The sequence below is a fragment of the Patagioenas fasciata genome, chromosome 3, assembly GCF_037038585.1.
Source record: "Patagioenas fasciata isolate bPatFas1 chromosome 3, bPatFas1.hap1, whole genome shotgun sequence".
NCBI classification, from domain to species: Eukaryota; Metazoa; Chordata; class Aves; order Columbiformes; family Columbidae; genus Patagioenas; species Patagioenas fasciata.
Genome location: NC_092522.1, coordinates 93,720,240 through 93,737,019, shown reverse-complemented (window position 1 = coordinate 93,737,019; position 16,780 = coordinate 93,720,240). Strand labels below are relative to the sequence as shown.

Here is a 16,780-nt window from a genome sequence, read left to right as displayed (position 1 = left end):
TGTCTCTCCCCTCTCCACCTACAAACATGCTTTTTCTGTCCCTCAGAGACGTGCTTCCCTGATCTTTTCATCACCTTTACTTCTCAGTTTTTGCCTGTCCACTTTCACCCTGACACCCAGGATTCTTCTGTTCCCACGGGTGTTTTTGGCCTTTCTGCTCCCATACCACTGCATCACCTTCACTTTATGCACAACCTGGGAATGCACTAGATGAACACTTCAACACCTTGCCCTCCTGGCTCTCCCTGAGATTTTGGAGTATGACTGAAAAGTCTGTGAAAGAGCAGCTCCTGCCTACAACGACCCAGCACAGAGACACAACTGCTTCCCCTGCTGGACTGGATCATGTAGGAGCCCCATTCAGTGTCTTTCTACATACTGGTTAGTGCCAGATATCTCTAAAAAAGGTGTTAATACCTGCAGCCCGAACAGCCAATCACACAATATTTTTGTTCGGACATTGGGTAACCAGTGATTGACCCATACAGCAATTTGGATCCTCTGAAAAATCTAATTCCAGCAATTTAGGGAGAAACATCCATTTTTTTCTTTAATTTTCTCAGGTTATACTTTTATATCCCGTGGCAATGAATTTTACAAGTTAATTGCATGTTGTACTTCTTTTTATCAGATTTAAATTGTCTTTTGATCTCACTTCTATAAGGAGGGGTAAATAGGAGGCATCCAACAGACCTTCTTATCGTCTGCTACTTTGCATACCTCTATCTGCCATCTCATATTTGTCTTCTGACTAACCATTCCTAAATTATTCAGCCTTTTCTCCATACACAAGTCTTGCCATGCCTGTAGTTATTTTGGTTTTTTTTTTTTTCTTGCTGATAACTTTGTGGTTTTCTTACAGTCTGACCTAATGAACCTCTTTATTTATCAGATGTGTGTTTGTGTCTGATTATATCCATCCTGCTGCCTTTCACTCCAGGAGTCTTTGGGTTTTTGTCTCTCCGCAACAAAAGCCTTTTTCACTGTGGTCTACTATCATCCCAAAAAAAAGCCTCAGACATAGTAAAGTGACTAGCAAACCCTGTTTTCCCAGGGCTTCTAAGTTGCTGGGCAGAATAAGTGAAGATTTATGGGAAGGATTTGCATGTGTTACTGATGGTTTGTTTCTCTGGTTAGACAGAAATTGGGTTGGTGAACACTGGGTCAAAGATATGGTTTTAAATGTGTTTCTGTCAGACTGTCTTACAGGCAAATAAAACTCCTGGAAAAATAGTGCTTTATTCCTTCTGGCAGGTGCTTATTAATATTGTTAAAGATCAGTTATTGAAAAAGGCTAATGAAGTATACATCCATGATAGGCTTGCAATTGAACTTAATCTTAGCTTGCAGGAGGCCTTTAGATTTTTGAGATTTATTGAGCCAGCTGTTAATAATATAAAGATACTTGCTGAGGATTTATTCAGTCCATAGACAGAGTATGTTCTCAGCAGGGCCATGAACTTTTAATTGCTAGCAGTACAAAGACAGGTGAAATGTTCCCGTTAATGTTTTTGTTCTTATCTGATTGAATAAAAAATGGTAACCATAACCACAATTTAAAATTCAGTATTTATTGAGCTGTTGTGATTCTCAGCCCACAGCAGAATATTTTGGCCATCTGTAACAAGAGGTAAAATTCCATTATTTTGGTATATATGTCATCATGACCTGAAAGTGTGCTACTCTTACACAGGAACAGTGTACATATACTTTTAGTACATTGGCATATTAGTGAGTAACATCAGTTGATCCATTTCTGGGGATGAAATTAGGATGTCATTATAAACCTTGGTTAAAAAAATGACAAAACAAAAATCTGACCCATCCTCTTCATTCTGGAATTTCATAGGGGAATATTTAGTTTTATTCTAAATAGGTCCAGTATTCACTCTTTCAAGATATTCCTTGTTCTCAGTTTCAAAAATTGTTAGACCTACAGATTCCAAATTTCTTGCATTTGGTTAACTTTGCGAACAAGTGTCTTTGACTAGTTTCCAATTTTGTTTTATTTTGTTTGAGGGCAACATATGATTGCACTGTATGGTAAAGAGCTTTACTCAAGGTGTAGTGTAGGCATACTAAGGTGCCTGTGAAGAAAGGGATTTACTGGTGCTGCCTGGAGGGAGTATTCATAGATAGAAGAAACACGGGATAGTTCTCCTCCTTGACTTACAAAGATTGTACAGATGAGCTCGCCAGCAACACGCCATGGGGTGCAGCCCCACTGGCACAAAACCACTTTGCAGAGCTGACCCCATCCCCAGCACCAAACTCTGGGGGCTCCCATCAAATCTTGAGTTTCAGCATCAGGACATAGTGCTGTAACTAATCCTCACAGTGTTTGCAGTTCTAAAACCTTTGAATTGGTCTGCTAAAGCATGCTTGCAGTTTAATGCGGAGTTTATTTTCTGTGGCACTGAAAATATATGAAATATAACCTATCTTATACCATATTGTGTCATGGTTTAATGCCAGCTGGCAACTAAACACCATGCCGTGGTACTTTTATAATATAAATACGTGTGTATTTTATATTGTGCATAATTTCATTATTACATATTATATGGGGTTTATATGTCATGTAAATAATACTATATACTAGTTTATCTCTATTTTAAAATTCTAATTTAATTTCTCTTAAATAATTTTAATTCCTACCATTTTCTTTTTGCCAAAAAAGACAGCTTTACATGTTGGTGAGCTGCTTTTCTAAATTGACCCACTTTGGTTGTGTAAAATTAGCATGTATCCTAGAAAGAAGATGTCTGTATTTCCAGGAAGTCACTTTCATTTCATATTAAGATATTTTGCTTACTCAGATGATTCCAATACATTACAAATGAAAACTGTAGATGGAGAGGAGGGTTCAAGATGGTTCAGCTCTTTTGATCTCTTCACTGAAGTATTGCTCAGGTGACGAGTAAGGAAAATCCAAGTTTCTATGCACAGATCAGTTTTAGTGGACTCCTTAGAAGTGAAGTCACTGACTGATGTTCCATTGTTAGAAGAAAATAAAATCAATAGAGTAGACATAGTAAACTCTGGACTTTTTTGTCAATTCCACTGCAGTGCGTAGACAGTATTAGACATTTCTGTAAGCTTCTTTCTCTTCTATGTGCCACTGCCATACCTCCCTATCTTCCTGTTTTTCAACAGCAATAAAAGTCAATTTTCATACTCATCTGTATTTATCTCTGCTAATTATCTTGATACACAAAACTACATCACTCTCCTACTTCTAGAAATACCGTGTTGTTTGCATCTTGAAAAAAGATTATAAAAGGAAGCGAAATCACCAACTTGTTTTGCCTGTAATGATGATTAATACAGTTTCCATCCAGAGATTGATATATATTTGAAAACGCAAAGACCTTTTGGCTGGAGTGACAACATCATCTGCAAAAATCAAGCATCATCATCCATCCCAAGAATTTCCTGAAGATATCCTGCCAATTAGTTTTACTAGTAGGTGATGATTAATCGTAACCTGTCGGGCATCCGAGCAGAGAGATCCAATCCCTGACCGAAAAAAAGGCTACATTCAGACATAGCTGAAAGCAAATTTTGTCAGGACTTAGGATCCTGAGCACCATTATTTTTAGTGTATGCAAAACCCAGGTTATCTCTTATTGCGTAGGGTTTTTTGTTCTTGATGTTGTTTAGGCTTTTTTTCTCTGTAAAATTGAGGCCTTATTGCTGTAAATCTACTCAGCTTTTTGTGGGACGTGCAGAACTCAGCTTCCTACCTCTCCCAAATTACGCTAGAGATGTTCAGGTGATGTAATTCAATGGATGATATTAAACCACTTTTTTATAGTTGGAGAATAATCCTTGAGCCTATCGTATTTCAGAGGGTGAATTCAGGTGACCTCAAAAGACCATATGTCTCCAGAGTAGTCTCCAAAAATCCAGTTTGCAGATTTTTACAATCTTTCACATACTGAATTGTACTTTAAGAATAAATGGTTCTGCTTCTTCCGGTGAGACAATTTACAAAATATTATAACATTCATAATCTTTCTAAATATTGTAATATCGATCATATCTCTATTCAGAGATTTAACTGCAGGTTTGATCTAAGAAAAAAAAATAAAAAACAATAAAAGGTTAAGATTCTGAACATTTTAAAGATAAAAATATTGAAAATTCTTAATTCCTGGGCTGAATACTTACGCAAGGTCACTGGAAGTTCAGGCCATATTAGACCAAATTTTGCTGCCATAACTATGTGAAATATCCCACTGATTTCATAGCAAGGGACTTTTTTCAGAGAGCAAAGAGAGTTCCACCTGCTAAAAACATCACAATTTGCCTCTTTTCAAATTAACTGTTGCACCATTCTCTAATCATGATTTTTATTCTTTGCCCTCTTGAACCGGTAGAGGGAAGTGGTTCATCCCTTGTTTGAAGCTAAAAGCATTTCTGCAGCCAGTCATGATGAAACAACCTTTTCCATTCTATGACCTTTCTCAACAAGTGCTCAAGGAATAATGATACAATTATTTCCCTCTCTGAATACCCTTCTGTTAGGCTATTCAGAAGCCTTAAAATCTATGAATGTCTTTTTCTTTTCTTTTTTTTTTTTTTTTTTAATCTAACTCACAAGAGGATAAAATACACCAATGATAAACATATTACTAGGCTGCGCAAAAAGGCTCTTGTTCCTATATAAGCAGACTTTTTCTTTAAGGAGTCTGAAAAAGAGTTCCCTTATTTTCACACACTAATGTGTGGCTTAAGTCAGGTGTCAATCATCAGGCTACACCTTAAACTGCTTTGAATTGTCAATTTATATCAGTTTAGGGTAGAGCCCATTTAATATACTTTTGTTATCATGTTTCTATAGTGTGACCTGCTCAAATACAGGGCCCTGGAATGTGTGTCAACTGTGCTGTAGCGTCTGATTAAAATTCAAAGTACGTTTCTACATTGACGATAGCTTCCAGCCCCAGCCAGCTAGCTACGGAGATTATTGTAGACAAATTGAAGGGAGTTCTGAGTACAGCAATAAACACAATGAAGCTACTGGAAGGACTGATGTCTGAAGATATATTAGAAAAACTAAAATGCTGGTCACTCCCTCCCACCACTCACGCCTCCTTGTGACTCAGAATTGAAAGTTAATTGTTGACACATAGTTGTTGTTCTAAATCTGGATTGAAACTTATTCAGACTCCTTAATGAGTGAGAATAGTTGCTCACTGTTCTGCAATACGTCTGCATAACCTGTGCCATTGGAATCATATGGAACCAATATCAAAGCATCCTCCGTGCTCTTAGTCACTTCTGAAGCCCAGTGGCTTTATATTGCCACAGAATCCGAGTGCTGTTTGTTTCGGGAGTGGCTTTGAAATTCAGGATAATGAAGTGTCCTGAGAACTATTCATAAGAAATGACCACTACGAGCCATATCTTTTCTCTGGGTCATAGATAATCACTCTAGCCCAAAATTAGACCTTAGAAGGACAACCTAAGAGTAGCCTAAAGTTTGTTATATTCTCGCCAGTTGATTTCCTTTGTGAGTTAATACAACTGCAAGCTAGATAAACCACATTCTTGAGATTTTCTGCTTATTCCTGCAGTTTTGGGGGCAGATGTGTCCTACTCTTGTGCTAGCTTGTTGCCTTTCTGTACTGTTCTGTAGCCAGACCAGACAGAGTAATTGACAGGGATTGTAGTCTCCTACGTATTCTTAACAAGGATGTGTAAACTGGGGGTGTTTTCTGTGAATTTGTGGTAAACACTGATTTGATGATATAGTGATGATCATAAAAATAATTAAATATTGTTAATTTTCTATTCAGATATTATCAGAGAAAAAGTAGCACAAGATTAATTTAACCTGTATTGGCTAAAAGTGTCCTTTTTATTTAGAAGGAAATGACATTCCAACTCATCAGCATTAAATGCAGACAACAGGAAAAGCTCTTGCTAGCATCTTCTTATACACAAAGATTTCGAAGAATAAGAAAGAGAGAAAGATAATGCAGGTTTTTGTATTAGTTGAAGGATGTACATGAGCTTTGAGCAGGTAGAAGATAGTCATTAATTACATTTCCAAATAAAATCCTGACATTCTTTCTTGTCCTGGTGGCACATCAAGGCTTTGGGACATTTCACAATGTCCAAGTAAAGCTTCTCTGTTCTTCCTTTTACCTGTAGAAGTGGGCCTATTAGCATGATACCTTTGAATACTATAAAATTTCACAAAAGCCAAAAAGTAGGGAAGTTACATTGAAAAAGTCATTAGAAGTAAAACAATCCCTTATGATGATTTGTGTTGCCTCCTTTTTTAATCAGCTCAGAAATGCTAACCACATCTTCATCGGTGACCCAATTGAGCCAAAGCTTCTGGCCAAGCTTGAGCAGGGTGAGGCAGCTCAACGCTGGCCCCATGCTGTGACCTGGGGAGCTCGGGCTGGCACACCCCGCATGAGCTATTCGAGTTCCGGGCTGTTGCGTTACTGGGCTTTGTTTACTTGTCGTTACTGTATGTCACTATTTTAGTGAGACTGGACAATATACAAGTGTGATCTATTGTACACATAAGTTCTGGGTGCATATTGTTTTATTTTTCGGGGGGGCTCTCAGTTGTTAACATGGTGGCTGTCAACTAAAAAAACTTTTCTAGGTTACTATTAACGAAACTTTGATGTAATCTCAACAGTTTCTTGAGAGGTACTAGGTGAAATGTCTGAAGTGTAAGAATTCAGTTTTTTAATTTAAAACTTAATTTTAAATAATTCAGTTTTGAAATTTAATTTGAAATTAAATTTGAAACAATTTGAAGTTTGAAGTGTTCAAAAGTGAACATTGCAAAAGCTGCTGAGAAGATCTGAAATCTCAGACTGGAGTTAACAAGGGAGGATGCTGTCTGCAAGGATAAATATATAACAGATATTTTTAAAGAGTGAATAAAATCAACATCATAGCTGAAGAGATGCTTGATGTTTTGGAAGATCATACACAAGATATTAGCGTGGAAAAATTCAAAGAAGTAAATGAACATCAGAAACTTCTGTCTTCTAATAAATAATTACAGAGAAGTTTGGATTTATACTGCCCATTACTCATTCTCACATCCCAAGCTTTCCTGGTGCTTTACAGCAAGATACAGAGCAAAACTTGAGTCCCTGTTAAACTGACTGAAATTTTGCTATTCACTTCTTGATTTCCCAGTTTTGCCACTAAAAGATAAAGAGGAAAATACTGATAGAAGTTGGCTAAAGCCTTCTTAAAATACAGAAATGCCGGGAAGATTTTAGCTAAATTAAATTGGAATATGAAAGGAAGCTTAGAAAAATATTTTGCGTTCTTACTTAAAACAGAACAAAAGGCACCTGAGGTATTTTGGATAAAAATTTGGCAGGAAGAAAATCATAAAGTACTTAACTTTTAATTTTTCCAGTATAGGTATGTTTAGAGAAGAAAACAAAGAAAGTTTAACATATTCAGAAGTGACTTTCAACTGTTGCAAACTTTTCTTTGGGCTTTGATTTCATTCCAAGAGGGCTTTATTTTGATTTATCTTACACCTGTTCCTGGCAAGTTAAACTCTTCTGAAATAATGTGTCTGCCTGCCTTTCTGCCTCTGAGGGAAATGCAGCCAGGGAGACCTGCCCTGGGCAATGGACACACTCTTCCCTTCCCTATTCCCAGCCTCAGGACTTGGAGGGGGCAGGTTTTTGAGGGTGGTATATTGTGAAGAGCTGAAGAAGATGAGAGGGCGAGGTGTGAAAAAGCCACCAGCAGCCTGGGAAGACTCTCTTCCCTCCTCCAGCTGTTTCTTAAACGTGTCAGTGTGTTTTCTGCTCACTCATTTCTTCACCCTCCCCGCCTTTGCTTGTCCTCATCCCTACCCTCGATCTAGAAGAGTTTACACAGATAGATAACCTCTTTCGAACAATACTTTAAAAAAGGGAAAAGAGAGCTGTGCTGCAGTTGGCTTCTCTGTCTCTCGTGGTCAGAAGGGACCAGAGACCCTCAGCAGGACAAAGGGTTCCCAGCAGTGCAGGGCAGATGCTGTGCAGAGCTGCCAAAACTGAATTAATTTGAATTTTTTGCACTGGGAGACCTCCAGTAAACTCCATGTTATAAGTCAGAGCTCCTGGAATGGGAAGGAATAAAGGCAGGGGCAAATGACTACCATTTGTAAAAAACTGCCCTATTGAGGGCGGTTGAGCATAACCGAAACCCTCAGTAAGCACTTTAATAATTTCCAGACCAAATGCATAATTCCTAATATTTGGGTGACCTTACTCTCTTTTAGGTTCTGAGAATGATTTGCAGGAGTGCATGCTGCTTTTCTAACGATATCTGATTTACTGGGAGCCAGTCACCAATAATTAAAAATGGCTGTCACGTTGCTGCTCTGCTTGGAGCAGTGTGGAACAAGCCGAGCTAACATGGCCCTCCTGTTAGTAGCCAGGGACACTCTTTCTTCAACACAGTCGATGTTGCTCAAGGCTTTCTAGCACACTCTATGTGAGCCTCAGATCCAGATACACACACCTAAATATAGAAGTTTGCTTGTGGGTGAGTACATGCGTGCTACATGTCTATACTTACAGTATAGTCAGTTGAGCTCTGGGGCTTAGTCCAGCGGAGTACATAGAGGTGCCCCCTGTTATGTGATATTCCCTGCCGTCCAGTGACTTCTCCTGAAGGGCACAGCCTTCCCAAGTCTCAGAGCATAGCTGCCAGACCTAGGGGATGTCTCACATACCTTAAGGCATCTCAAATGGCATTGGATGAATAAATCTGGGCAGCTGAATCAAGCCTTTTTTGTACCAAGCCCACAGCGTGAGTCATCTGGGCAGCCAGCAGGAGCCTGCCTGAGGATTAGCTACACTTCCCTCAGTTGACATGATTTCCTTGTGCTGCACGGGGAGTTCAGACACCTGCTTCACATGAAGACACCCAAATTTAAATGTCTTCACATGGAACTGAATCTGATCCCATCTATTTTTCTGATCTCCATTAGGATTTGTGATGTCTCTAACCTTTCCTGGCGAGCTATCCTGCTTCTGAATTCTCACCCATACCTGCTGTATCTGGTTGCTGTGCTCTTGGGACTTGTGCTGTGCAGAGACATTCCAGAATACTTTAACCATTTCTGGCTCTTCCTAATCTCTGATCTTGTTGGATTTACCTCTAGAAGCAAATCCAGCTCTTTTGGTAGACAATTATACTGCAGCCACCTATGACCCACCTATGTAGTAGCCAATGGCATTTTAAAATGTCAGAGCAAAAGACAGGCAGAAGGTCAGCCTGGCCTGACACACTGTGGCCAACAGTGACACTGGCCAGCAGTGACAGAAGCCAACAGTGAATGGTCAGGGAAGATGCAGGGCAAGCACACAACCGTGTTTCTCCGTAAGAGTCTCTCAGCCTCCAACTGCTTGCTACTTGGAGACATCCTGAACCAGAAGTTGGCCCTTGGTATTACTTAGCCCAGGGTTAAATTTTCTCCCATGAGATCATCCTACTGGCTTTGAACCCATCTAAACTTTCAGTATCTTGTGACAAGGATTTCCACAACTTAACAGGACACTCCTTAAACCACAGGTTGTCTGTACCCTTTGTACTGTAATAAGAGCCAAGCCACCCATAGGTGAGTTCAGAGAAACCCAGGAGGTTTGCAGGCAGGGATACTTGGACCTCAACTTACTTTGGTGGCTGAGCGGAATGAACCAAGGCTAACTCCTACTCTGCAGGAGCAGGCTAAGGAAAGAGTGTCCTGCTTGTAGGTACAGCTGGTCTCTCCCACCACTCACTTTCAGGGAGCCTTTTCACTTACTGGGTCATTCTTGACTTGTAGGAGCTATGCTTGGGACAAGATGAGTGTTCATACCCAACACAAAGGAAGCAAAACAAGAACTTGGTTTAGATTTTTCACTGGCAAACATGGGTTTAGATTATCCTTGCATAGAAACATAGAAAGACCACAAAATCCTCAGATTTAAACCAGGTATTTCTTACAAGGCTCTTCAAGCTTTTAAAGAAGGTCAGGAAATTGATGGTGAGGTGATGAAGTAACACAGAGGTTGTTCTGTCCTTTTCCACTCCCTGCACAGTGGTGTGCCTGCCCCAGTCATCATAAAAGAACATTATTCCTTCTCTCAGCATCTGTGTGCCATCACTGTGCCTCTTCTCCTCATCTCCCTTTAAATGCTGTTCTGGCTCAAGTGGCAGTTGGCTGGTTAGTTCATGCAGAACGAAACGCTCTCACAGTTTGAATCCATGACCTGAAGAAACAAATCCTAACACTTGCTGGGCTTTAACAGACTTTCCAAGCTGTTGGCTAAAAGATTGTCCCTGGGTACCCAGCACTGTATTGCTTCCTTTCCAGGAAATGGTACATCAGGGGAGTTGTGTTGAGAAGCTACACGCCGCAACCACGCAGTGTTTGTGCTCATAGGAAATTAGTATGTGTGCTTGTGGTTCTACTGAACTCTCACCACTGGGGCTGCTATCATTTTTCTTACCTTTTTTTTATTCTTTTTTTTTACCTTTTCATAGGAAAAGTCTCTATGGGAAAAGATATAAAGGGAAAAAGTTCTAGTCCACCTGCTGATTTATACAGTTTGCTACATGAGGCTTCAAAGCTCCTACATGAGGTTCCTTCAACACTGCTCCTCTAATCTATACGTTTTAAAAATTATTACCCTCAGTTTTCACTCTGGAGGCTTCTGAGGCAGTTTTTGACACCTGACCTTACATCCCTACCTTGAACAGGAATCTCAGTGCTTTGGATTCCCACCCAGCTACGGGAGGGGTGTCTATTTTGTCCCCTCATTCAGCTCATGTTACATGTATGTGTTATTTATTGGTACTTGGACATTAATGATTTCTGTAATGTATTTCTTTCAGACATCATTGTTCTCATCGCTTCAATAGCAGTTGTTTCTGCAAAAACTCAGGGTAACATTTTTGCAACATCAGCACTGAGAAGTCTTCGTTTCCTACAGATCCTTCGTATGGTGCGCATGGACCGAAGAGGAGGCACTTGGAAATTATTAGGTTCAGTAGTTTATGCACATAGCAAGGTATGTAATTCTAAATTATTTTTTCTTGTTCATATCTTCACTTACTGCGATTCAAGAGGAGGCCAAAAAGTAAACATTTAGGATTTTAGAGCAGAATACCTTAAATTTTCTGAAATAACATCAGTTGTAACGGGCTTTAGCATAGATAGCTTAGTTAAATGCTAAAAGTTCTAAAAATGTGTTGAAAACTTTGTCCTTGATATGCTGTTGTAATTCAATATTATATTGTTGAAGTTGCTGGAGCATCAAGCCATAGGAGTAGATTTGGTCCAGTTTTAGAGAAAATTTGCATCCGCAGAGAAGCATTTGACTTTTAACTGCCTAAATGCCAAAAATGTATATAGATATTTTCATTGTGTCTTCCTTGAAATGCCATTCTATTCAATCTTTCGAATGGATATTGATCTCTGCTTTCTTTTATCTAGGAATTAATCACAGCCTGGTACATAGGATTTTTAGTACTCATCTTTTCATCTTTCCTGGTTTATCTGGTGGAAAAAGATGCAAATAACCAATTCTCCACATATGCAGATGCTCTCTGGTGGGGCACAGTAAGTACAGAAAAATAATATGGACTGTTAACCCATATGCTAGAGTGCTCTGAATATCACCTGCTGTGGATTTTAACCTAGTGTGCTGTTCAGTTAATTGTTTTCACTGGCAGAAAACTGGTCTGAGAAGCTCCCTCCTCCAGCTCTTCATTTGCACATCCATCATTCATTTCACCTCATCCTGCAGAATAGCTGCTTATGTGTTTCTCCTTCAGACCAGACCACTGAACCTTCAAGAGAAGAAAGCATTTTATTTTTTAACTCTGACCTTTCAGTAATACAGTTTGTAATATGGTCCCATGAAGAGCTGCTTTGATCCAAACCAGAGGGCTGAGAGCTGCAGTGCAGGAAAAGGAACAGGTGTCAAGAAAGAAAAAGGGAAAAAATTGTTACATCAGCGTTGTAGTGAAGAGTATCATCAGCATACTCAGAAATCATGTTGTTTCTCCTTCCTCTGTACCTTTAGCAAAAAAGGCAAAAGTAAATGTTCCCATTCTGGTTCACCAGTGTTCTCCAATTATTTTTACAGGCGTAGAAGCCCCGATTTAGTTGAGCTCATGCTTAATTATCCAATCAATTGTTTTTACTGTGTTGAGATCTATGAGATCTAAGTAACTGCCTGACTACTTTTCTGAAAGAAGGAGGCTTGTATCATAGAATCATAGAATACCAGGTTGGAAAGGACCTCAAGGATCATCTGGTCCAACCTTTTTTGGCAGAAGCATGGTCTGGACAAGATGGCCCAGCACATTGTCCCACTGAATCTTGAAAATGTCCATATGAATGCTTACATGTTTAAATAAACTAGGCTTTAAATGAAAAATGAAAAACTGGGTCTGAAATTTTGCCTTTTTTTTTTTTCTTTTAGTGGCATAATGTGTAGGCTTTTTGCTTAAAGACACCCTGTAGTGAGCTAGACTTCTGCACTGTGTGGGACTTAGGAAATCTGCCCCAACAAAGCCTATGGCAGAGCTATGGCCAGGCAGTATAAAACTGCCTTTTTTTTTTTTTTTCTTTCTTTCTGATCCTGTAGAAAAAAACACCATGAGCTGTGAAAGTGAAATGGTAGTGAAATGATGCCTGTGAGATCATTAATGCTGACATAACCTACAACACTCATTAGTTTTCCTGGAATAAGTGCGAGACCTGAACCAGCCTCTGCCACCTTTCCTCATCAGAGGGATGCAGAAATGAAGCTTTCTCACCTCAGACCTTCTGCTAACAAGACTTCATTTGAACTCAGTAGTATCTGCAGGCAAAGACAATACGCAGATGGACTGTGCAAAAACCTTTTCCAAAATGATTTGAACCATTGAAAAATATTTTTAATAAATTTTGTTTTCATTTTCAGCAAAGGTCAAGGTCACATACTATTAGTAGGACTAGTTTGTGTATTTGAAATATGTTCATCTAAAGGTTAATCATTTGTTACATGTCTTCACTAGAGACTATATTTCTGTATTATCTGTGCACAAAATTGGGAGCTTGGAAAAGCCAGACCTAGGAGCTCTTACATGTGTATTTAAAGATATACAGAAATATTTTTCCTGAAACTTGTCGCTTTAGAGCATCAATGCAGATCTCTAATAAAATACATTATTTTATCCTGTAATCCAAACACATGTAACAGTCACGTTGGCTGAAGTCATGAGAGAAATTTTTGCCCTCAGTCACACCACTGCAATTTATTTTGTGGTTTATCTGTCTGTTACTTAGAATGGAATTCAGCCAATGCAGGAGGAGTTTCACTTCTCTTCAAAAACTGAGTTCCAGGTTTGGCTTAAAGCTTTCTGACCTGCCCTTATTGACACAGTTGTGAAGCATCAGGCTTGGGATGCTGTTGTCTTCGCTGATGGGTACCCTGACTCCGGCAGTCTGTAAACACAGTTGTCCCTTTGGGGGTGGAAGTGGGGACGTGGTCCTGCAAGACATCCTCCTGAGGTCATGTAGGTGGGATACGGCAGTGCGTGGGTCTGGGAATGTGCATTTTCAGCTGCTCGATTCTCCAGGAAGCACCCTCCACCTCTCTGAAATGCTGTGTTTGACTGAGCACTGCATAAGCAGGAAGCCTGGACTAAGCAGAGAATTGTACCCACCTGCCAGCAGGCAATAGTGAGGGGACATGTAGCATGAGGATCAGGAAAGTCCCAGCAAACTCAGACCCAGCTCCGCTGTCCGACTGAAGCTCACGTCAGATCCAGATCCTTCTCCCTGGGCAGCTCTAGCAGCAGGAACAAGATCTTTGTTTTAAAATTTGCTTCTCCACTACCTGCTGACTGCTATTTTTTAAGGAAAAACCCTGCTAAGAAATAATAATTGTATAAAGCAGTACTTACATTATTTTGTACACTATGAAGTGAAAATGTGTGACTCATAGGTCAGATAAGTGGTGCAACTGAGAAAATAGAAATCTTTTCTTGACATCAGCAGGAAAAATAACAAATTATACTAAAAAACCTGAAAACAATCTATACTGTGTATTTCTATATCTTCTTTCCCCAGTGTGTGATATGAATACATTTAAATTTTTTATGTGCTTAAGTGCACAAAGTTACTGAAAATCAGTGTTCCCTCTTACCTGTTATCTTTGCCATTTTAATAATAGTATTTTTTGTATAATATGTAAAGCAGTATGTGGGAAATGCATAACGTGCTTCTTAGTCATGGTTGTTTTTACTGCCAGAGTAACCCACATACAGATTTTGAAAAGGTCAGATTGTGTGGCATTCTAGGGGAAATCAATGCTTAGTCTCATTGATTTGTTCATTTGCAAAAGTTGTTCGAATTTAAACCACAGAGTATCTACCAAATCCCAGACTGAATTCTGTGACGGAAGAGGTACAAGAAAGAAAAGACTGCATTGAAGTCAGGCACAAATAGTTATCTTAAATTTCAAGCTTATAGAGGCACTTACACCCCCCCACCCCTTACAGGACCAGACCCAGCATGAAGTAATTAACCCATTGATTGATTGAGATTATTTGAAGGCCATACTCTGCTATGGTCATTTCACTGACACTGTTTTTGAAGCCCATCATTTTATGCTGAAACAGAAGGCAAGATATGGCATGCTAGTTTGTCTGCAGATACTTCACTGTATTTGCAATGGCACACTGTACTGTGCAACCTGCAGTTTAAACATCATGTTAATTTTGCTATTGTGAATATTCTTGTGGTTGGGGTCCCCACAGTGCAGCCCAACACAGCAGCACACGAGTGTATGTTATATGAAAAGTTCAGGTTCAGAATTTGCTTTGATAGAGAAGGTAAATTCCTTTAACAGAGTAAAATAACGAAATGGGAACAAAAGGTCAATTCAAAAACTTAAGTATTTCAAAACCAAATCATGCATGGTTTTCTGAGAACTGCTAGTGCTAGCTAGAACGGTGTATGGTTAAAGTGGTATTTAGTTTCTATGTTAAGTAGTTTTACCTGCAAATGTAATGCAATTAAGATTCCTGTCTGTCTTACACATTTGGCAGAGTTTCTCTTAATAAGTCATTATTTTCTAGAAGTATCCAGTTGTTACAGTTAGATACAGAATGGCTCTGGCACTCCACAGTGACCTATAGGGGAACAAAACATCTTAGGATGGATAATATTGTCACAATTACTAGCTCAAATGATGACATTTTTCCCATTTAATGTAAGGATAGCATGAGCAAACTACAGTTTTTTAAGTTAATTGGTGTCAGGTAAAGATTCAAAAGGTAAGTGCTGCTAGCAGAACATAAAATGACATCAAAAAGAAATGTTAGGTTAGAGAGAGGCCTCCTGGATCCTATCTCATCTAATAGAAGGCACCTAGATTATATAATCACATTCATTATTACATTACCTCACTTACTATTAGCATATTTATTAGCTCCAGCAATGAGATATAACAGAAGTTTTCTCATCTTTCTGAGTTTTCAGTCTAGCCAGGTGACACTGCCTGCCTTGACTGGTCTGTCAAGACACCTCATTTATAGAAGCAACCAAGATGGAGTGTTCTGCATCTGATAAAAAAGACAGGACTCAGATAAGCCATTTAGCCATATAGAGTGTGATCCAGTTGCTTGAACATAGGCATACAGTGCCATGGGAAATCTGTTGGAGGGTCTGCTGCCTCTCCTGCAGGTGGTCCCTGTTCAGATGTCCTGCGGCATCTCAGGCGGTGCTAAACATTTGTTTTCAAGCAAGCCTGAGTCCTACATTTTAGGACAGGATGAGTTACCTGCTGGAGGAATCTGTTTCCATTGTGCATGTTGCAGTGACCAGGTCATGCTAAACACGTAACTATTTTATTTTTCAAGTTGGGTGAAATGAATCATATACGAACAAACTCTAAAAAGTTTGGTTGGTTTTTTGTCCTGGTTTAGGCTGTGGTGATGAGACACAGGACCGCTCAGCAGATATCCCTAGAAAGACATGATGTTCACACCTTGTTATTTCTTTTACTGCATCTTGATCTCTTTTTCACTACTTCGCTTCCTCTGACCAAGTCTCCTCTCAAATAAACAACCTGTCCCTAATTACCTTCACAGGTTTGCTACAGATTTTGTAGTTCTGTGACCAAGTCACTCTTGGCCTTGTATCATACCACTGATGCAGTCACTCAGGTGCTGATGTCCTTGTAAGACTGCAGTCCCCAAAAGGTCCCAAAGAGTTTCCTCCAGTCACCTTTGAACTTGGATCACTTCTCCCTTAACCACCCACAGGATCCAGCCTTCCCTCACAGTGCTTGCTGTAACTTCTGTCTGCTTCTTACATTACTATCAGTGACATCTGGAAATTTTGCGTGTTGTCATGGTCTCATGTCCAGTAGTTTTCCACAGCCTGCTCAGTTAATTTAACCTCAGAATAATGCCAGTCCAGGCCTGGCCAGTAGTTTAGTCATTTGCTTGCAGCACTAACAAAGATACTGAGGTTTATTCCTGAACTTGACCCTGAAGATGCCTGGAAAAATATTTTCTTAGTTGTGTGATGAGAGGAATATAAAATGAAGATCAAATCCATTTGTTCAGTGTTGAGTAAGACGATACGGCACGGTGCTGACACCCATACACCCATGTAAAGACCATCCTGAGATAAAACAGCTTAAAGTGAACAAGAAGTGACTGATACTCTTAATCATATACTGATACCATCAAGTCTTCAGGACCTAAAAGAATGGGGGGAAAGGCTTTAATATGGTCCTGT

At 39.5% G+C, this 16,780-nt stretch overlaps 1 protein-coding gene across 2 annotated transcripts in view; it reads left to right on the top strand.

Annotated features, from left to right (window-relative positions):
• The window catches only part of KCNQ5 (potassium voltage-gated channel subfamily Q member 5), a 286,898-nt gene that overhangs the window by 225,254 nt on the left and 44,864 nt on the right, over nucleotides 1–16,780 (top strand). For both annotated transcript variants that reach the window (XM_065834714.2, XM_071806871.1), the window contains exons 4-5: nucleotides 10,873–11,048; nucleotides 11,474–11,599. In XM_065834714.2, the coding sequence (XP_065690786.2) occupies nucleotides 10,873–11,048; nucleotides 11,474–11,599 (302 nt within the window). The remainder of the gene's footprint in view (nucleotides 1–10,872; nucleotides 11,049–11,473; nucleotides 11,600–16,780) is intronic.